This window comes from Urocitellus parryii, chromosome 4, assembly GCF_045843805.1.
Source record: "Urocitellus parryii isolate mUroPar1 chromosome 4, mUroPar1.hap1, whole genome shotgun sequence".
In the NCBI taxonomy this organism is placed as follows: domain Eukaryota; kingdom Metazoa; phylum Chordata; class Mammalia; order Rodentia; family Sciuridae; genus Urocitellus; species Urocitellus parryii.
In genome coordinates this window covers 83,898,560-83,915,920 of record NC_135534.1, presented here as the reverse complement: position 1 = coordinate 83,915,920, position 17,361 = coordinate 83,898,560, and the positions used below count along the sequence as shown (strand labels likewise).

The window sequence follows — 17,361 nt, the reverse complement described above, 5'->3', positions numbered from 1 at the left end:
AAAGAAAGACCTTTCATGCTTTTTGTGTTTGACTTTAACCAAACTTAAAACTGGGCATTCATCCTGATTTTTCCCTCCAATCTCTGTCACATTTTCTCCTCCCCCCACCCAGCTTGATTTAGGTCTCACCTCTACCCCTGGGTTACTTGAACAGCCTTCAAACCTGTTTCAAGCCACAGCCTCTCTATTCTCCACTCATATGCTGGAGTGTTCTTTCTAAAAGGCAAAACGGATCCTATCAGTCTCTACCTATAGTCTTTTCATGCATCCCCAGAAATCTTTCAAATTCTTAGCATGACTAATGACCCTCATGCTCCAGTCCCTGCCTACCTCTCCAGCTCACTCTCCACTCAACTCCCTGCCTAATACACGACTGACTTCCATGTCTGCAAATGCACTGCGACTCCTTCACTAAGGACTCCTTTTCCATGACCTGTCTCCCGCTGTTCTTTCAGGATTCAGTTGAAGTGTCACTTGATAAGACTTCCCTGACTCCAACCAGGATAAGTGCACCTTGTATTTTACTAGGGTGACACTTATTGACTTATTTTCTGATTGTTTATCAACAGGAGAGTCTGGGCCGTGTCCCTGGAGTTCGAGGGAATACTGAAGCTGAAGTCCAATGTTCCTGGAAAAGTTCCAAAGTGGCAGGTAATTGGAGCTTTTCCGCTGGTTCAGTGAGAAAAGAGGACGGTGGTGGGAAGGTCCTGTTCTCCAGGCTTTGGTTGGGAGAAAGGAGCAGGCTTTCCCCAGGGCCAAGAGGATAGCTCAGAAGTTATCTGGGTTTGAGTACTTTGTTCAGGGCACTGCTCAGCAGGGGTAGATGACACACTAGAAAGTCTACACCAGATTTACCATTAGAATGGGGAGTTGAGGGCATAGTTATAAGTAGTCAACTATCTTGCATCTCTTGTAACAGAATGTAGTGTGGTGAGAGATCTATACAGGGTTCTCTGAAAACCTCACATAAAGGAAAAGAAAGCTGTTAACCATGGCCAAAAAGGTGAAATAAATTGCCTAATATCTCAGTGAGGAGGTGACAAAGCTGGGATTAGATCCTGATTTCAGAGAGCCTGGTCTTAAGAACAAGGTCAGAAAGGTCAGTAGCAGGGGATGGTTGGCTGCACAATGGAAGTGTAAATAGGTGAGCAAGATGGAGAAGTAGGTGGGGAACTAGGAAGCAACATGGATCATTATATTCCTATCAGATACGGTTTCTGCAACTTTCAGGACAGAAAACTCACTCTTACCCAGTAAGTGGGCACATAGCTAAGCTTCTTGTTTCCTTTGATCTATCAGGAAAACTGTTCTGAAGAGTTTCTTTGAAAAACAAAGGTCCCCCACATTGCGTTCCTGAGAGCTGTCAAAGAAATAATACGCCTTTAAAAAGCCCTCCAGCACGCCTATAATCCAGATGCTCTGGGAGCTTGGAGCAATTCTAAGGCCTCTGTTTCATTGTTTGCTTCGTTCCTTAGTCCACCAGAACTCAATGATTCATCTCAATATTGCAACTGTGCTAATACTACAGCACAGATGGAAACAAATGAAATTTATCCTCGTCACTGAAGGAGACCCCCTGGCAGACCAAGTTTTGCAATGTGTGATCCCACATAATCCCCACTCTCCCCCAAGGGCTGCTTCCACCTGTCCTCTTCACTAGAGGTTAGGAGAAATCGAGCCAAGGTGCATTGGAGAAAGCACTTTGCAGCGCCACGGGAGTTGTGGCTGGAGTGGGAGTGGATTGGGCGTGGGGACTGCAACCACGCCGCCAGGCACCGTGGAGCGAGCGAGGCTTGTCAGAGCCCGAGCGCGTCACGGTCGGCGCAAGAGTCGCTGCGCTGCCCAATAGGCGAGGCGCTCGCTGGCAGCCTGGGGGAAGCAGATATAAAAGTGCTGAAACAAGCCCTGAGCTTGTCCACCAAGAGCTGGTAGCTGCCTGAGTCCGGCTGCAAGCGGGGCGCCGGCGGTCCGGGGCTCCCTGGCGCCACAGCCCGGGCGCGCTCGGCTCCCAGCACCCCGAGTCCGGGAGAAACGTCCCGACAGCGTGCTTCCAGGGAACCAGCGGCTCCGGGAAAATGGTCCATCACTTCTTGCTGCTCCTCCTTCTCCACTTGGTGCAAGCCACTGAGCGCCCCGAGAGTCGGGCGGAGGAGCAGAGCCTGGAGGCGGCCCTGGCGGTGCCCAACACCTCGCACTTCTTCTCCTGGAACAACTACACCTTCTCCGACTGGCAGAACTTTGTGGGCAGGAGGCGCTACGGGGCCGAGTCCCAGAACCCCACGGTGAAAGCCCTGCTCATCGTGGCTTACTCCTTCATCATCATCTTCTCGCTCTTTGGCAACGTGCTGGTTTGTCATGTCATCTTCAAGAACCAGCGAATGCACTCGGCCACCAGCCTCTTCATTGTCAACCTGGCGGTGGCAGACATAATGATCACGCTGCTCAACACCCCCTTCACTTTGGTAAGGTCCCTGGCTCCGCTGGCTCCCCAGCCTCAGGCTTTCTTGGTCGCCCTCTCATCTATCTGATTTCTCAATTCTCTCCCCTCCTTCTGTCATTGCCTCCCTCCCTTTCTCGCCTCTTCACCCCACCCCCATCTTTCCACCCCTAAGGTTCTTCCACCTCCTCATTTCTGGTACTTATGCCTTTCTGACTTCATCTTTTAGTCTCTCTTGTCATTCATCCCTAGTTTATCACGCTTCACCCCTCCTCTATTTTTCTTAGTCTTTCCACCAGTCGCTGTCTTTCTCTCTCTGAAGTCTGTTTCTCATTTCTCTCTCTACTTGTCTGTTTCTATTGCATCCTTTATCACCTTCTTCTCTTCTTATGGTCTTAATTTTCTGTCAATCCTACCTTTCTCCTATTTTCTCTCTCATTCCATCTCTCTTTCTCTCACATTTTCTCCCTCATTCCCTCCCTCCCATCTTTTGCTCAATTAATTTCTAAACCAGAGCTTCTGCAGCTGTTGACATTGGGTCAATGGTTGGAGTGTCTGCAGCTGGATAATCTCATTGCTGTTTAATCTTATTGGATGCATGCACCCTTTTGATTATCAAACAGTAAATCAAGCCCTTAAAATATTAGCAGACACTATTAGATCACCTCCTCTCTCCCTATTAAAGGTCTACCCCTCTATATCAATGGGGTGCTGTTTTATGCTGCAACTAAAATATCACACAATTGTTGAATGTTAATGGAACCTGAGGTGCATTTTCCTAGATTGCTTATTTCATTTCCCTTCTGTTGATTGACAGTGAGGCCTTGTATGAGATCTGTGTTGGGGAAGAGATGAGGGTGAAGTGAACATGGGCCCCACCTGGCTTGGCTGGCTCCCCAGCACACAGGTGGTTCATGGCCTCCTCCCCAAGCCCTGGCCACTCAACATTAGTAGTGTAATCTCTGTCCTTTTATAACCTAGAAGTGCAGTTCTCATGGATAATTTGGAATCATGAAGGCTGTGACTGTGCAATCTGCCTGTTTCTATATCATGGGTTACATCTTTTTCAATTTATGGAATAACTTTATTTTTATTTGAGTTACTGTCAAAGCAGAATCTGTTCATGCCTGCCTCTGTGTTTCTTTCTCTCAACACACACACAGATACCCAGAAATGACAGAAAACAAAAAGAAGAGTCCATGCACCTATGTGAATGTCCCTCCAAATCTTAAATCCTCAGAGAACTCTTACATTCTCTTTCTCTTGGTTTGTTATGAGAACATCACTCACATTTGGCAGATAAGGAAACTAAGGCAGAGAGAGGTTCAGTCCCTTGTTCAGGGCTGTGTGGCTAGTAATATGTAGATCCAGGATAAGAATTACATCCCCTACTTCAAGTCCAGATGTCTGTCCACCACACCACCAGAGGAATGGAGGTCACTCTAGGACCATGTTCTGCTTCCACTGCTCCAAACTATGGACTTTCCCTATTCTCATTCTGGTCTATATAGAACTTATTGATGCCCATTCAGGGTTCTTTGAGTACTAACTCAAGGACAAAGAGCACTGCTTCTGTTGCCTTGATTCACAAGAAAGCAACATCTCTTTCTCTCCTTGGTTTTTGTTTGTTTTATGGTGTTGGGGTTTGAACCCAGGACCTGCTGCCTGCCAGCCAAATGCTCCACCACTGCACCACCCATCTACCCCTCTTCCCTAGGTTTCTGACCTGACAGTGGGCAGTGCTGAGATGGGCTGGGTCATCCACAGTGGGAACTGGAAGGATACTGCCCAGAGCCAGGCTATAGGGCTGAATCTGCTATAGACACATGGGGGGACAAGGAGGCCAGGGACCTAAGGCCAGCTACAGCTGAGAGCTGGAAGCCCCTACCCCAGAGCACGGTCTGCAAGACAGGAATTCAAGGTGCTAAAAATCCTGCACTCCATCCAGGATGAGCCAAAGTACCTTGGACTTTAACCTGACCCTTAGAGCTGCTGAATCCAAATTCCTATTAAAGTCGCAAGGTGATGGTAATCAGGGAGAGAGAGGAGTATTGGGACAGGGTCTTCTAACCCCTTAGTCTACTCAGCAGGGCAAGGCATCCTGCTTTGGCTGGTTGTTGAGAGTATCCTCCCTCCCATGTCTCCCTTCCTATCTACTTCACTCACTAGGGTCATCAGAAGCCCAGCTCTGACCACTGAGGGCTTAATAAACAGTTATTCACAGTTCCCATTGTAGAGACATACACAAAATGCAGTGGAACCTAGAGGGGGGAGTCTTTCACTCCCACCCACCAGAGTCCCATGAGAGGATCAAAGGAGACTTTGCAAAGAACATGACATTTCAAAGGGACCTAGATGAGTAGGAGTTTCCAGGTCATGCTGAACAGTCAATGCCGGCAGAGGGACCAGGGAGACAAAGGCAAGGAGACATCAAAGTTCACAGTGTATTGAGGAACATCCAGTAGCTCAGTGTAGCTGGAGCAGCAGAGATGAGAGGAGGGATGGCCTGGGGCAGGAGAGGCAGTGGTGGACCAGAAAGCAAGGCCAGGGCCAAGTTTGAACAGGCCTGGATACTCATGAGGCATCTGGCTGTGGCCTGAGAACTGTGGGCCATGCTCAGCAGGTTGGTAACAGCAATCTGATTTTTTATTAAGGAAGCTATGAACAGCGGTGTGCAGGCTGAGTTGCTAGAGATAAGAGCTAAGAGTGGGGAGGAAGCTGTACCAGGGCCATGACCTCAGGGCTGAAGGACAAGGGAATGTATTTGAAAACCATTAGAGGTTTGGATTTGGTCATTCACTCAGTGTGGGGGTGAGAAGTGTAGGGGTGAATATTGCTAGCTCTATTATGTGGCTAGACTGCTCAAAAGCCTCAAATGGCTCCTCCCTGTCTACCCTGGAAAGAGGAAAGCCCACCGTCTGCTGTCCTGGTTTCACGATCAGGCCAGACTTGTCCACTCCTCATTCCCAGCCACGACATGATCCAGTATCAGTGCCTTTTGGTCTGATCTTCACCCATGCAAGTCCTTCCTCATTTCGGATGTCTCTGATGTAGTCACAGTGGCCGTGCAGAGGGTCACCCACTTGCAGGGTTCTAAGCACTGTTGCGCCTACTTGATGTGTGTTGTCCATCCTGTTTGATTTTTTTATGATGAATATTATTATTATTATTTATATATGACAGCAGAATGCATTACAATTCTTATTACATATAGAGAGCACAATTTTTCATATCTATGGTTGTATACAAAGTATATTCACACCATTTGTGTCTTCATACATGTACTTTGGATAATAATGATCATCACATTCCACCATCATTTATAACCCCATGCCCCCTCCCTTACCCTCCAACCCTTTTGCCCTATCTAGAGTTTGTCTATTCTTCCCATGCTCCCTCTCCCCATCCTGTTTGATTTCCATAACAACCTTCTAAAAAGAGGCAGCTCCATTTTGCAGATGAGGAAATTGAGGCTTAGAGGGTCCAAATGTCTTTCCCAGGATGACCAAAAAATCTGCTGTAAATCTCTACACTGTACTCTTTTCTGTGGGGCTGACTTGCTCTGTTTCTGTCTTCATCACCTCTGTTTCTCCTCTGCCCACTCACACTCCTACATGGTGGTCTAATTGCCTTTTGTCTGGGCCTCTATAGGGCATTGACTTCTTTCCACCCTGTACTTGGGTTATTTGGTTCCCCCCTGCCCAGATTGCAAGCTCCTTGATCAAAATCATGCTTGGTCCCTCTTGGGCAAGCAGCAATACTCCCCAGGAGCTGCTCATGTATTAATTGAGCAAACAGCCCTGGCTGTCGTGGTAGGAGGACTAGGTTCTCCTAGGGCACCATAGCTCTCTCTGATCCATACCACTCCAAGCTCGTCATGGTTCTCCTTCCCAGATGAGGAGTCACAAGATCAGCTTAGCCCAAATTTCTGGTACAGTCCAAACGCTGTGTTATGTAATCACTAGACTGAACTTAGTTGGGCAAAGAATGAATTCTATTATTACTCATAGAAATACCTACCACTTCTTTCTATCAATAGCTTTCTAACAATCTGCCAGATAGTTTCTTCTCATCCTTTACAGACTTCATACTAAGCATGTAAGGTAGAGATTGTGATACCTTTTTTTTTTCTCCTTTGCAAATGACAAAACTAGGTTAACAGAGGTTACATATATTGCCAAGGTTGGACAGTGATAAACTCTTAGAGGTAGGAAGTCCACCTCCAAAGCCCATGTCTTTCCTAAGATCTCCTGTCCTGATGACATAGGATCACGATCAGGGTTTGTTGAACTGAATGAATGATAATGAGCTGTGCTGGGGGAAATCACATGTAATCACGATTTGGCCTCATATATGGAAAGAAAGGAGGAGCTGGGAGAGGCCTCCCAAGGATATGCTCCTTAGAGACCGCCAAGGGGTCAAGGGGGTGTCATAATCAAGGATTGTCTTTCTCTTAACTTCTGTTTGCTTGTCTTTAGGTCCGCTTTGTGAACAGCACGTGGGTGTTCGGGAAGGGCATGTGTCATGTCAGCCGCTTTGCCCAGTACTGCTCCCTGCATGTCTCAGCACTGACACTAACGGCCATTGCTGTGGACCGCCACCAGGTGAGGGCACCAACCTTCCCTCTTTGTCCTTTCCTCTTTGGCTTTGCTTTCCTGGAGTCTGCAGGAAATACTCTCAAGACAGTGGTTTTAGCCCAGATTTCATTGAGCATGTTTTCTTATTGATAAGCGTGTAGATTAGGGATCTTAAACCCTTTGTCCTAGTTGTTTCAAAAAAAGTTTGTTGTCTGATGAAGGCTCAGTGGTGGCATTTTCTGTCTCAGAAATCAATGAGCTCATTTTAGGGGTAGAAAGGGAAACCTGGAAAATTACAGATGAAAAGAGAGCAACAGTAATTGCAGGTTGGAGATAGGCTCTTCAGTAAGAGATGGGTATTCACTAGCCCAGACCGTTGAAGAGGAAAACAAGCCAGGATATCCAATGGCAAGAGCAGGTGTCATGGTGGTGATAGCATCTGGGGTGAGGACATTAGAAGCCCTGGGTGGACATGGTAGTAGGAACCCAAAGAGAACCTGAGGGTGTCCATCCTGGAAGGGGATGGCTTCATGCCAGGTGCCTTGCCTATGCTAACTCAGTGAGCCTGTGTTGTATGTTTAGACTATGCTGAATCAAGGAACCAAGGATTGGTAGCTTTTTCAAGATCATGTGACTATGAATAATGCCTCTAGGACCAAGGTCTATGTGGCTCCATGCTACTCTGTGATCACTAGACCACTCTGCTATGAGAAGACTCAAGGAAACCTAAAAAACAAGTATCATTAGGGCCACCAGGACAAAGAGGACAAAGAGGAATGGGATTTATTCTGAGTAGCACCCAGGGATAAGGAGCTTCAAAGATGCAGGCTCAAAGCTGAAGTCCAAAGTGAGGAATGACTTTCTAATGAAATGTCTAAAGGTGGACAAAGCTGCCTGGGAGGTAATGCATTCCATGTTCCCAGCCATATCTAAGCAAAGTCCGGATGACAACATGATAAGAATGTCTTCAAAGGGACACAAGCATCTGTCTGATAAGGAATTGGACTAGCCAAACTTTGAAATTTTTTTTTGAAATGTTATTGTTTTGTAAGAATGAACTCTTCATATATGCTATAAATACATTACAGCAAAGTGTGAACATTTACATACAAATATTTTCTGTTTTTTTTAAATCTCCTTTTATTCATTAAGATCTCTAGGCTACCTGTCCTTGGTCTATGATTACTCCTGTCTAACACAGTTAAGAGTTGATGCATGGGTTGAGTGGGGCTGAGGAACAGGGGCTAAATCTTGCTTATGTTGACCATATTGCCATATTTTCAAATATAGGGTCTTGACCCAATGCCAATGAAATCCCTGAACAGTGTCTGGAGACTTTTCCCAGGTTACTACTGCCTTCGGCAAACCTGAACACAGGAGTAGGAGGGGCAGAGATGGCCAAGTCCAGAATGGAGATGTTCTGGGAAGCTTCCGAAAACTCATCACAACCTCCCATAAGATCTTAAAAAGAATTGGGAAGAAAAAAAAATTCCGAGAAACATCCAGAACATTGCATGTGTTTCAGGATAGTGTCCTAAGACAGCAGTAACTCTGTATGACCTCTGTCTCCCTGACCCTGAACTCACCTATCCCCAGTGCCTTTCCCAAGAAGTAACGATTCTCATCTTAAAATGAAGATGCTTTTAAATGTTCAAGCTTTTAGAAGAATTGATTGGCATACAGTAGCAATTTCAAGTGCATTTCACCCTGAAGCTTATAACACTGGCTTTATTGTAGGCGTGTGGATGCTGAGCCCCATTGCAATTTTGCTAGCAGCTTTCATAAACAGTGTTGTGAGCTCCCAAATAAGTGTCAATGCAGCTTTCCATGAGAGGTACAACAGCTTCAGACCTTTTCAGAGCCCTGCATAACCTAAGGTGTCTAGAATCCTGGGAAGATTAAGTCAGATCTCAAGGACGTAGGCACTGAGCATGGGCTTGTCCCTCTACCAGCTTTGCTTTGGGGCTATGCAAGCAGACCTCCTCCACAAGCCCTCCTTGGTCCCAGGTCTGCAGCAAGAAGCATTTGAACTGCCAAGACTCTCTGAATCCAGACAGCACCATTTTTACACTCCTGAAGGTTGGCTATGGAGTGGGGCATGGTCCCTGCCCCGCAACCCCTGGATACCTGGTCAGCTCAGGGCCTCAACAATGAATGTAAAGGGTGCTTGCTTAATAAATAAGGCATATCTTAGTGACAGCTGAGCTGCAGTATCTGGAGTCTCATTTTCTTTAAACTTGTTTAGCTAGTGATGCTGTTTGCTTGTTTTTCAGGTCATTATGCATCCTTTAAAGCCCCGAATCTCTATCACAAAGGGTATCATCTACATCGCTGTGATCTGGATCATGGCTACCTTCTTCTCGCTCCCTCATGCTATCTGTCAGAAATTGTTTACCTTCAAGTACAGGTGAGATGAATAAGTAGGAGAAGCCTAGGCTTTAGAGGCGATCGCCTATCCCTGCCTTCTCTCAAATCGACAGGAAGCCCTGGCAAAGGGAAACTGGAGGCCCCTCTGGATCCACAACTATCAGAGTTACAAGTCCTGCCCCACTGAGCCATGATCCTGGCCTCTCTCCCATCATGTTGCTTTCTGATCCATGCCTATTCTTTGCACCTCCCACCCAGCTTTTGTCTTTTTTTTCTTCTCAACCACTTCAGCTTCCTCTTGATTGTCTTTCCAATCTCTCTCCAAGGACCAGGCAGTAGTTACCAGGTTTTGCCACCAGGGGGGCATGTGCTCACATAGACTGAGATGGGAATCAACTGCACCTAGTTTAAAATGAGCAAGGTTTAAATTCTCACAGGACTTAGAAAAACATATATGTGTGTATGTGTCTGAGGCAGGATTCTCCTAATTCCCCCACCTCTCACCTAGATTTGTTTATCATATGTTTTTACCAGATGGGAAATTCTTTCAAACATTCAGTGTTTAAAATTTAAAGTAGTTCATTAAGACCTCTCTCCTTGCTAGACTCTTAAATTTAGAAAGAGCTGGCTCAGTTTCTTTTATTTTTAACTTTTTTAGTTGTCAGTGTGTTTAAATGTGTTGCTGAGAATCGAACCCAGGGCCTCACACATGCTAGGCAAGTGCGTTGCCACGGTGCCACTACCGCAGCCCAAGCTGGCTCAGTTTCTGATTTGGTATCTCAGTGATCTCAACCATGCTCTTTGTAACAAGCCTTCAGTCTGTATTTACTGAGTGAATAAATGAATGAATGATCATAGAGGGATTTTCAACCTTTCACACGTTGTTGTAGGTGAAGTTCCAACAGGTCCTGAGATGAAGGTATGCACACATGCAAGAAGTTTGTTAGGCCCATGCTCCAAGGAATACTGGGTGAAGGGGTAGGGAGGCAGGACTGGGAAGGGAGAACCCATGCCAGGGTGTAGCTTAAGGGGAAGCTGGAGTCTCTGGAGCAATCTTTAGAGTCAGGAGTAGAATCTGGAGGAAAAACCCTGCCGCAGGCCAGAGAGTTTGGCTCTCACATTCCTGTCAGCCACTGGCTCCAGGCTTACTAGAGAAATTAGAAACTGCCCCCACTTCTGTTCTTACTGAATCCATGGAAAGGATTTTCGGTGTCTAGGGTAATCCTAGACACCTAGAAGACCACGGATGCCAGCATTTCTTGCTGGAGGGGCAGCAGCTGGGGGCTGATGCTCTGTTAAGGGAGGTCCTGGGGACCAAGACAATGCACTCCCAGTGTCTGCTACAGTGGCTATGCACTGTGTCCTTGAAAGACACATTTTGCTTACTTCTATGACAAAAGCAGACTCAAGAGAGACAGAGAAGCCCTGAAGGTCAATTTTTTCAAATTATTGATAAAGGCTCCTTTCATGAATTCCAGGATATTGGAAGAAATCAGACACTCAGATCCACCCACATTCAGACCCCCCATCTGCCTTCACACATGGAAGACTTTTTTTTTCCCTACAAGAGCAAAGGGAATTTTTATTTTGCTACATATAACAAGAGCAACAAGGCACATGGACCTAGTAAGGGAGATAAAGAGGACCAGGGTACATTTTTAAGGACACTACTGTTTCACCATTCAACAAATACCTATTAGATCTTATCTGTGGGCCAGGAACAACGCAAGACTAAGAGGACTCAGAGATTCAGTGTCTTCCTTACCTTTATGGAACTCAACCTTGTGGGGAGTGAGAAACGTGTTCAGATACTTAGGCTACAGTGTCAGAAGAGCTATAACAGACAGATGTGCCAAGAGTCCAGGGGAGGGAGGGGTGGCGCCTCTTGGGGTGAAGGCTTTCCATCTTTTCTCCTCCCCGTCACCTTCTCTCTCTCTCTCCTGCCTGCAGTGAGGACATTGTGCGCTCCCTATGCCTGCCAGACTTCCCTGAGCCAGCCGATCTCTTCTGGAAGTACCTGGACCTGGCCACCTTCATCCTGCTGTACATTCTCCCTCTCCTCATCATCTCCGTGGCCTATGCTCGTGTGGCCAAGAAGCTGTGGCTGTGTAACACGATTGGCGATGTGACCACCGAGCAGTACCTGGCCCTGCGCCGCAAGAAGAAGAAAACCATCAAGATGCTGATGCTTGTGGTGGTCCTCTTCGCCCTGTGCTGGTTCCCTCTCAACTGCTACGTCCTCCTCCTGTCCAGTAAGGTCATCCGCACCAACAATGCCCTCTACTTCGCCTTCCACTGGTTTGCCATGAGTAGCACCTGCTACAACCCCTTCATCTACTGCTGGCTGAATGAGAACTTCAGGGTAGAGTTAAAGGCATTACTGAGCATGTGCCAAAGACCCCCCAAGCCTCAGGAAGACAGGCCACCCTCCCCAGTTGCCTCCTTCAGGGTGGCTTGGACAGAGAAGAGCAATGGTCAGAGGGCTCCACTAGCTAATAACCTCTTGCCTTCCTCGCAACTCCAGTCTGGGAAGACAGACCTGTCATCTGTGGAACCCATTGTGGCAATGAGTTAGAGGAGGTGGGGAGAAGGCAGGGGAGGATCTGCCTCCAGCTGAGATTGGAAAATGGCCTATCCTCTTGTGCATGATCTTCACAGTGCTGGAAACAAGTTCCTACAGAAACAGTAGGACTCTTGAGTTCCTAGGAAACTTCCTGGCCTTCTAGCCCCATTTGAAGTGCAAACTAAAATTCAGTTACCAACTAGGCATCTGTTCATAAATTCCTATTTAGAAAATGCTATGAGGTATAGCACCCTGGATCTCTGAGCAAGAGAACCAAGGCAACCTCAGCTCAGATGGGGGCTCAATCAGTCAATGGACTCCAACTGTTGGGCAGCTACCTTATAGCCCTTCTGACTACTGAGCATCCACAGAGGAAACTTAAAGTCATCCTTTGGGTGCAGCTGACCCACATGCACAGAGCTCTGCTGAAAACAGATTCGCTGGCCAGTGAGATGTTAGCAAGCTAGAACAGGCATAGGTTTTCATGCCTTGCCTTCTGAAGTCATTGGACCAAGATAAATCATAGTTTTTCAGTAGATTGGCTCTATACATGACAAGAAAGGACCAATTTAGTTTCCTTAAAACAAACAGAAATCATTATTTCCACTTGGAAAAAATTCAGAAAAGCACAAAGAAAAAAATACCATCTTTTCATCCTATCAATTTGTGATCACCTTTGCTAACGCTGTGAATTTATTTCCAGCTTTCCCCTTTGTGTGTAAACGGGTATATGTATGCATGTGTGCAGTTTTAAAATTTGGAACTATAATTTTCCATTAGATTGTAATGATCAACAAGGAACAGGGGTGCAGCAGAGTACTTATGAGCCTCTCTCCAAGAGTGGTCCAGACAAATCAAAGAAGAGGTGAGAGAGGAACCCCAAATGAACACTGTCCCAAAGCATACAGAACTGGTTTCATCTTTCAGCCAATGGTGGCCCAACATCAGCTAAGGTACCTCTCCCCAGATGGTGGTCATCATGATGATCCAGGAGAAAAGACTCAGCCATGAGGTATAATTTCTTTTTTTTTCTTACAATCACACAGAAACAAAAGGGGGTGAAATGTTGTTCTGTTTTCACAGGAAATGAGGGAACAGCCTTTCCAATATGCTGGAAATAACTGTGCTGAGCCACTTCATCAACCCAACTGTCTAGACAGGCCATTTCTCTGTGTTGTCTGAATAATGAGATTTCTTTCACACCAGTTTCTGAAAGAAGACTCACTGTCATCATCACCTTGGCAATTCACATGTCACTTCCAAAAACCTATGGTATCTTTAAAGAAACTTTTTCCTTAAGGGCCCACTTGCCAGAAAAATCTCATTCCAGAGACTGAACGTTTTTGTCACTTTCCGTCTGGTCCTGACTTGACTCACAGTGTCACTCAGAGAGAGACTTGTCAGGCAGAATTGAGCTTAGTTCTCTAGCCCTGAACAATTGCTGCTGTCATGCTGGGTTTAGGTTTTCTCCCAGCCCTGGAGAAATCCTGAAAGGGAAGCGGGCAGATGGAGTTGAATGGGAAACAGTGTTAGGGGAGAAGGGTTTGGCCAAGATTCACTTATAACTCCAGGCAGTTAATTGAAACTGAACTTGGTTTCATCATCTGCTTCTGTATAATGAACCACAAGAGTTTCTTTCACTGGTCTATTTATGAGGATGTTAGAACATTTTCAAAATAGAAAAAAAAAATTTTAACAATCATCTTTTTCTGAAAAGTGGATTTAAAAAATGACTTTCATGGGGGCTGAGAGCATTTTCTAAGTCCAAACGGATCCCCAAGTGAGTTTTTTCAGGCTAAATGGCTTCTGTGTTTGTTCTTATCTGTGATGTCAGGAAGCAGCTTTTAGTCCCTCTTAATGCTGCCATAGAAATTCTATGAACTAGAACCAGAAGAGGCAGCAGGGAGATAGAAAGTGTGCCCTGCTCTGGACTCATGGATAGGGACAGCTTCATCCCGTTGTCTTCGAAGGTGGCTAGAAATACTGCTGAGTTATGAGAAAACCCCTAAGTCTGGGTCTCCTGTTGTCAACTGTCTGCCCCTTTCCGTGTGTTTCCTGTGTCCCTCAGAGCAAAAAGTGACTTGTAATTGTGAACGTGAAATTTGTAAAACTTGAGTTTTCTCAGTGTGACATACAGAATGCTTCACTGTAAATTGTTCTAGTCTCAATAAAATATCTTGTGTGTGTGGAGGCTGTGCCACTTGGATTGGTGATTCTGTCACACCTGGTAACCTTTAAAATGGAGATCAACATGGATTCAGGAAGGGAGCATGGAACTCATCTACCCCAAAGCCTGGGATCTCAGATGAAGGAGTCCAGCATTGAGAGGGGACACTGCCAGTTGAGAAGCCTCTGTCTCCTGATCCAGAGCTTCCTCCTCTGAGTCAGCCGAGTGCTGCATGTGTTAGCCCCAATCTCCATCTGTTCCTTGGTGACGGAGGAGGAGGTGAAGCTGCCACTGGAGCCTGGAGAGTGATTCTCCCACTCTCTGTGTGCAGTGGGCACCACCTTCCCTGTGCCTACTGTGATCTGCCACACTGGGCCTGGGGTCCCACTATTCTGCCAGGGGAGCTGCGTGGGAGCCTTCATTGCACACATAATTACCCGGATGCCATCCAAAGCATCTGTTAAAATAATTTTTAAACAGTTTCACAGACAGTTGTTAATTGGAGTAATTTGCTAAACTTAGAGGAAAATTAGAAGAAAAAATGGAAGGCATAAAAGAAGTAGAGGGGAACTAACATTTGTTGAAATTTCCTATTTCAGTTCCATGCTAAAGGCTTTTGAGCTCATTATCTCATTCACAGGCACAGTAGCCCTTCAGAGTGGGCATTATTATTTCTATATTGCAGAAATAAAGAAATATATTTCTTCTGAGGCTCAGCAAACTTAGATAACTTGCACACATCTAAATAGGAAACAAGTCACCTTCTTGGACATTAGGTTCTGAGAAAGTATGAAAAAAGAATCTTACTTTTTTTTTTAAATTCAGTGTTCTCTAAATTTTCTTGATTGGAAGATAACTTTTTTTATCTTCCAAAATTTATTAACCATCTTAAAAGTCTAAAATCTATTAACCATCTTAAAAATTAGTGTTTGAACTATATACTTTGGGAAATGCTTGACTAGGTGAGCCTCAAAGGCTCCTGTAGCCCACTGGTCAATAAATCCATGGTTCTAGTACTAGAAAAGTCACATGGCTGCCTCATGAGTTGTTAAGGTTAAGATTACCTTCCATGCAAGCTCCTAAGTGACTCTCACATTGCTGGTGCCTGTTAGACCATGGTAGGTTGCCAAGGAAAATAGCCAGCTTGGGCCTCAAGGTCTTCAGATAACATAAACAGAACTCAGATGACCCCTTGCTGTGCTACCAGAGCCTCTATAGTGATGGAGCCCTTCCAGAATGTCTGGATCCAGGAGGAATCTGATAAGACCCGGGATTTTAGAGCATCCATGGGTGAAACATGTATGTCTTAGAGTGTGGCCTGAAGATGGTAGCCATGGCAGCCAGCCTCCGGGCTGTGAAGGATGACCTTTAGCATTTCCATGTACTCCTCCCCTAAAATTTCCTTTCATTTCAATGAGTAGTTAGGAAAAGGAACACAAGAAGAATAAGAAATACATGCAATGCTGGGAGCCTTTTTTAAAAACAACAAAAAAGTGGTATCTAATGTGAGAAAACCCTGGGATCAGTGTTCTTTCTGAGGCATCATAACCTGAATTGTGGAGAATAAGCTACTAAGCTGCTTCATGAGGACAGAGGGGTTGAACTTCATAGGGCCTCCCCTGCTTCCATTTCTAGCCCAGCAGGAACCCTATCTTCAGATTGGTCATGAATTTAAGATGTTCAGCTTAACTATGAAGAAGACAAAGGAATCATAAGCATGGGATTTAGGATATTGATTATGGCAGGCTGGGGTACTGGTTGGTGTCAGGGTAGGGTAGGGACCACAAGGAAGATACAGATAATTGTCCAGCTTTTATTTTGGATAATAGGTTCATGGATGCTAATTATGTATTAAAAGTCATGAATCAAATAACTAACCAGATAGCTAAAAACAGGTCACGTGTTGACCAATGTGAAGGATGTGCCACAAAGCCAGGCATGGGTGGCAGGAGCCTGCAGTCCCAGCTACTAGGGATGCTGAAGTACAAGAATTGCTTGAGCCTAGGAGTTTGAGATCAGCTTGGGTAACACACCATACTCCATCTCAACAACGACAAAAGGGAGCATGCCACAGATCAAGGTTATAGAGAATCCAATTATGCACCCCTGAAGTCTATAACCAACCAACCAACCAAAAAACAACAAACCAATGGATATGGAGACCTAGAGGTCCAGGCCTTCACTTTTCTTCCCTGTACTCTTCCAATCCACTTACATCTGTATTATTAGAACATGCAATTAGAGTTCACTGCTAAGACAACCAAGACATGACAATTATTTTTCCTTTTTAAAACAACCTTGTTTTTCTGAAGTTAAAACTTGCTTTGGCTTAGTTTTCTAAATCACTGCCGCTAATTGTTCTCTGGTGTTAAAAATAGTCAAAACTGCTTTGTGACATGGGCACATGGCCTAAGTGTTCTCCAGCTCCAGAGCCTGGTCCCCTCAGACTTCCTGAGCCGCCTGAGTGGCTCCACTCTGTCTGCTCTCCTCCTGCAGAACACCTGTCCTCCCTGCCTGCTGCTCTCTTCAGCGTTAGAGCTAGTTCAGCTTCTGCAGCGTTGTCTTTCTCTTTTTTTGGTTACTCCCTTATTTGGGAAGATCACATCTTCCAGCATTATCCCAAGGAAAGGTGCATCGGTGCTCATTTCTTTTGAGAGCTGATCTGTCTGTAAATGTGTTTAATTTTAACTTGTATTTAATTGGTAGTGGATAGAATACTGAGTTGAAAATCATGTTTTTCCACAATTTTGAAGGCATTTGTATTTGTTTTATATTACTGCCATAATTCATCACCACTGCCTTAGAGGTTTACACAACAAAAATTGCTTATCTTATAGTTCTGTAGGCAGATCGGGAGTCTGACACAGAAGGGCTTCATTACCGTCTGTTGGCTCTGGGTAGACCCTCTCTCCTGCCCTTGATAGCTTGCACAGGCTCACATTCCTTGGCTCTTGGCCCCCTTCCTCTAGGTTCAAAACCAGCAGCACCATGTCAGAACTTCTTCCATCATCACATTTCTCTCTGACTCTCTTCTTTTGCCCCTTCCTCCTCATTTTTTAGGACTTTTGTGATAGCATTGAGCCCATCTGGGAAACACAGGATAATGTCTCTATTTTAAAGTCAGCTGATTAGCAACCTTCAATCCATCCTCCAACCTAATTCTTTTTTGCCTGGACATATTCACAGGGTCTAGGCATTGGGATGTGACCATCTTCAGGGAGGGCCATTATCCTACTTACTAGTGTTGCTC

General features: G+C 45.5%; 1 protein-coding gene across 2 annotated transcripts; it reads left to right on the top strand.

Moving 5' to 3' along the window:
- The first annotated feature begins 2,075 nt into the window (after positions 1-2,075).
- Positions 2,076-11,956, top strand: Gpr83 (G protein-coupled receptor 83). 2 transcript variants are annotated; one of them, XM_026396118.2, is made up of 4 exons: positions 2,076-2,462; positions 6,916-7,041; positions 9,288-9,421; positions 11,332-11,956. In XM_026396118.2, the coding sequence occupies exons 1-4, from the start codon at positions 2,076-2,078 to the stop codon at positions 11,954-11,956; spliced, it is 1,272 nt and encodes a 423-aa protein (XP_026251903.2). The 2 variants fall into 2 exon arrangements, with proteins under 2 accessions (XP_026251903.2, XP_026251904.2); XM_026396119.2 differs by lacking the exon at positions 6,916-7,041.
- The last annotated feature ends 5,405 nt before the right edge of the window (positions 11,957-17,361 follow it).